The 3,015-nt window shown below is 51.8% G+C and overlaps 1 protein-coding gene across 1 annotated transcript in view; it reads left to right on the top strand.

The window, feature by feature from the left end:
* The window catches only part of LOC121346654 (cleft lip and palate transmembrane protein 1 homolog), a gene marked incomplete at its 3' end in the record, with an annotated part of 13,531 nt that overhangs the window by 1,710 nt on the left and 8,806 nt on the right, over positions 1 to 3,015 (top strand). Inside the window, exons 3-4 of the mRNA XM_041424644.1 lie at positions 71 to 111; positions 2,391 to 2,514. Of these exons, the coding sequence (XP_041280578.1) occupies positions 71 to 111; positions 2,391 to 2,514 (165 nt within the window). The remainder of the gene's footprint in view (positions 1 to 70; positions 112 to 2,390; positions 2,515 to 3,015) is intronic.

Consider the following 3,015-nt stretch of genomic DNA (forward strand, 5'->3'; position numbering starts at 1 on the left):
CTGAAGGGGTTAAAGGGTTAAAGGGGCTAAAGGGATTCGGCACCGAAGGGGTTAAGGGGGTCCTGTTTAGGTGGGATTTGGGATTGAAGGGGTTAAAGGAGTCCTGTTCAGGTGAGAGCCAGGAGGGAAGGGGTTAAAGGGGTTGGCGCTGAAGGGGTTAAAAGGGTTGGGACTGAAGGGGTTAAAGGAGCCCTGTTCAGGTTCAGGCTGGCACTGAAGGGGTTAAAGGGTTCAAAGGGCTAAAGGGATTTGGCACCAAAGGGGTTAAGGGGGTTGGTACTGAAGGGGTTAAAGGGGCCCTGTTCAGGTGAGAGCGGCACTGAAGGGGTTAAAGGGGTAAAGGGACCGGGATTGAAGGGGTTAAAGGGGTCCTGTTCAGGTGAGAGCCAGGAGGGAAGGGGTTAAAGGGGTTGGCGCTGAAGGGGTTAAAAGGGTTGGGACTGAAGGGGTTAAAGGGGCCCTGTTGAGGTTCAGGCTGGCACTGAAGGGGTTAAAGGGTTAAAGGGGCTAAAGGCATTCGGCACCGAAGGGGTTAAGGGGGTCCTGTTTAGGTGGGATTTGGGATTGAAGGGGTTAAGGGGGTCCTGTTCAGGTTCAGGCTGGCACTGAAGGGGTTAAAGGGTTAAAGGGGCTAAAGGGATTCGGCACCGAAGGGGTTAAGGGGGTCCTGTTTAGGTGATAACGGCACTGAAGGGGTTAAAGAGGTTGGCACTGAAGGGGTTAAAAGGGCTAAAGGTATTTGGCACTGAAGGGGTTAAGGGGCTCTGTTGATGTTCAGGCTGGCATTGAAGGGGTTAAAGGGGCCCTGTTCAGGTGAGAGCGGCGCTGAAGGGGTTAAGGGGGTTGGGAGGGAAGGGGTTAAAGGGTTGGCACTGAAGGGGTTAAAGGGGTCCTGTTCAGGTGGGATTTGGCACTGAGAGGGTTAATGGGATTGGCACTGAAGGGGTTAAAAGGGCCCTGTTGAGGTTCAGGCTGGCACTGAAGGGGTTAAAGGGTTAAAGGGGTTGGGATTGAAAGGGTTAAAGGGGTCCTGTTCAGGTGGGATTTGGGAGGGAAAGGGTTAAAATATTAAAGGGGCCCTGTTGAGGTTCAGGCTGGCGCTGAAGGGGTTAAAGGGTTCCAAGGGCTAAAGGAATTCGGCACCGAAGGGGTTAAGGGGGGGGGGGTCCTGGGATTGGGGATTTTTGGGAAAAGGGGGAATTTTTTGGGGGAGAATCCCGGGAAAAAGGGGAATTTCGGGAAGGGAAACCATGGAAAAAGGGGGAATTTTGGGAAGGGAGAATCCCCGGGAACGCTGATTTGGGGGGAAAACGGGAATTTTTGGGGGGAATCCTTGGAAAGGCGGGATTTTTGGGAAGTAGAATTCACGGAAAAAAAGATTTTTGGGAAGGGAGAATCCCCGGGAACCGGGATTTGGGGGGAAAACGGGAATTTTGGGGGAGAATCCGCAGAAAAGAGGATTTTTGGGAAGGAAAAAAACCCTGGGAATGGGGATTTTTGGGGGGAAAACGGGAATTTTTGGGGGGAATCCTTGGAAAGGCGGGATTTTTGGGAAGTAGAATTCACGGAAAAAAAGATTTTTGGGAAGGGAGAATCCCCAGGAAGGAAAATTCTTGGAAAAAAGGAAAATTTTGGGAAGGGGATCCACAGGAAAGAGAATTTTTGGGAAGGGAGAATCCTCGGGAAGGAAAATTCATGGAAAAAAGGAAAATTTTGGGAGAAGGATTCACAGAAAAGAGGATTTTTAGGGAAAAAAAACCCTTGGGAATGGGGATTTTTGGGGGGAAAACGGGAATTTTTGGGGGGAAAATGGGAATTTTTGGGGGAGAATCCATGGAAAAGAGGATTTTTGGGAAGGAAAAACCCCTGGGAATGGGGATTTTTGGGGGGAAAACGGGAAATTTTGGGGGGAAAACGGGAAATTTTGGGGAGAATCCTTGGAAAGGCGGGATTTTTGGGAAGTAGAATTCACGGAAAAAAAGATTTTTGGGAAGGGAGAATCCCCGGGAAGGAAAATTCTTGGAAAAAAGACAAATTTTGGGAAGGGGATCCACGGAAAGGGGGATTTTTGGGGCAGAATCCGTGGAAATTTTGGGGGATTTTTGGGAGAGAGATCCGTGGAAAAAGAAAATTTTTGGGAAGGGAGAATCCCTGGGAAGGAAAATCCTTGGAAAAAGGGAAATTTTGGGAAGGGGATCCACAGGAAAGAGAATTTTTGGGAAGAGACGAATCCACGGGAAACAAAATTTTGGAAGAAAATAATCCGCAGGAAGGAAAAAAGGATTTTTGGGGAGCAACAGCCTCCCAAAAAATTCAGGAAAGTGGGGATTTCTGGGGCAGGGCGGCGGCGGGGGCGGAATTCCCGAGGATTGTTCCGGATTTTCCCGCAGGATTTTCATCATCTGGGCCATCTCCAGCTGGTTCCGGAGAGCGCCGGCGCCGCAGGAGCCCAGCGCGAGCGGCGGCAGCGCCCGCAGCCCCAGCAGGAACCTCTTCCCCAAGGACACCCTGATGGTCGGACGGGATTGGGATTGGGATTGGGATTGGGATTGGGATTGGGATTGGGATTGGGATTGGGATTGGGATTGGGATTGGGATTGGGATTGGGATTGGGATTGGGATTGGGATTGGGATTGGGATTGGGATTGGGATTGGGATTGGGATTGGGATTGGGATTGGGATTGGGATTTGGGATCAGAGCCGGGATTAGAGCTGGGATCAGAGCCAGGATCAGAGCCGGGATCAGCCCCGCAGCCCCAGCAGGAACCTCTTCCCCAAGGACACCCTGATGGTCGGACGGGAACGGGATTGGGATTGGGATTGGGATTGGGATTGGGATCGGGATTGGGATTGGGATTGGGATTTGGGATTGGGATCAGAGCCGGAATCAGGGCTGGGATCAGAGCCGGGATCAGGGCCGGGATCAGCCCCGCAGCCCCAGCAGGAACCTCTGCCCCAAGGACACCCTGATGGTCAGCCGGGAACGGGATTGGGATTGGGATTGGGATTGGGATT

The sequence above is a fragment of the Onychostruthus taczanowskii genome, unplaced genomic scaffold (genome assembly GCF_017590055.1).
Source record: "Onychostruthus taczanowskii isolate IOZ18803 unplaced genomic scaffold, ASM1759005v1 scaffold831, whole genome shotgun sequence".
In the NCBI taxonomy this organism is placed as follows: Eukaryota; Metazoa; Chordata; class Aves; order Passeriformes; family Passeridae; genus Onychostruthus; species Onychostruthus taczanowskii.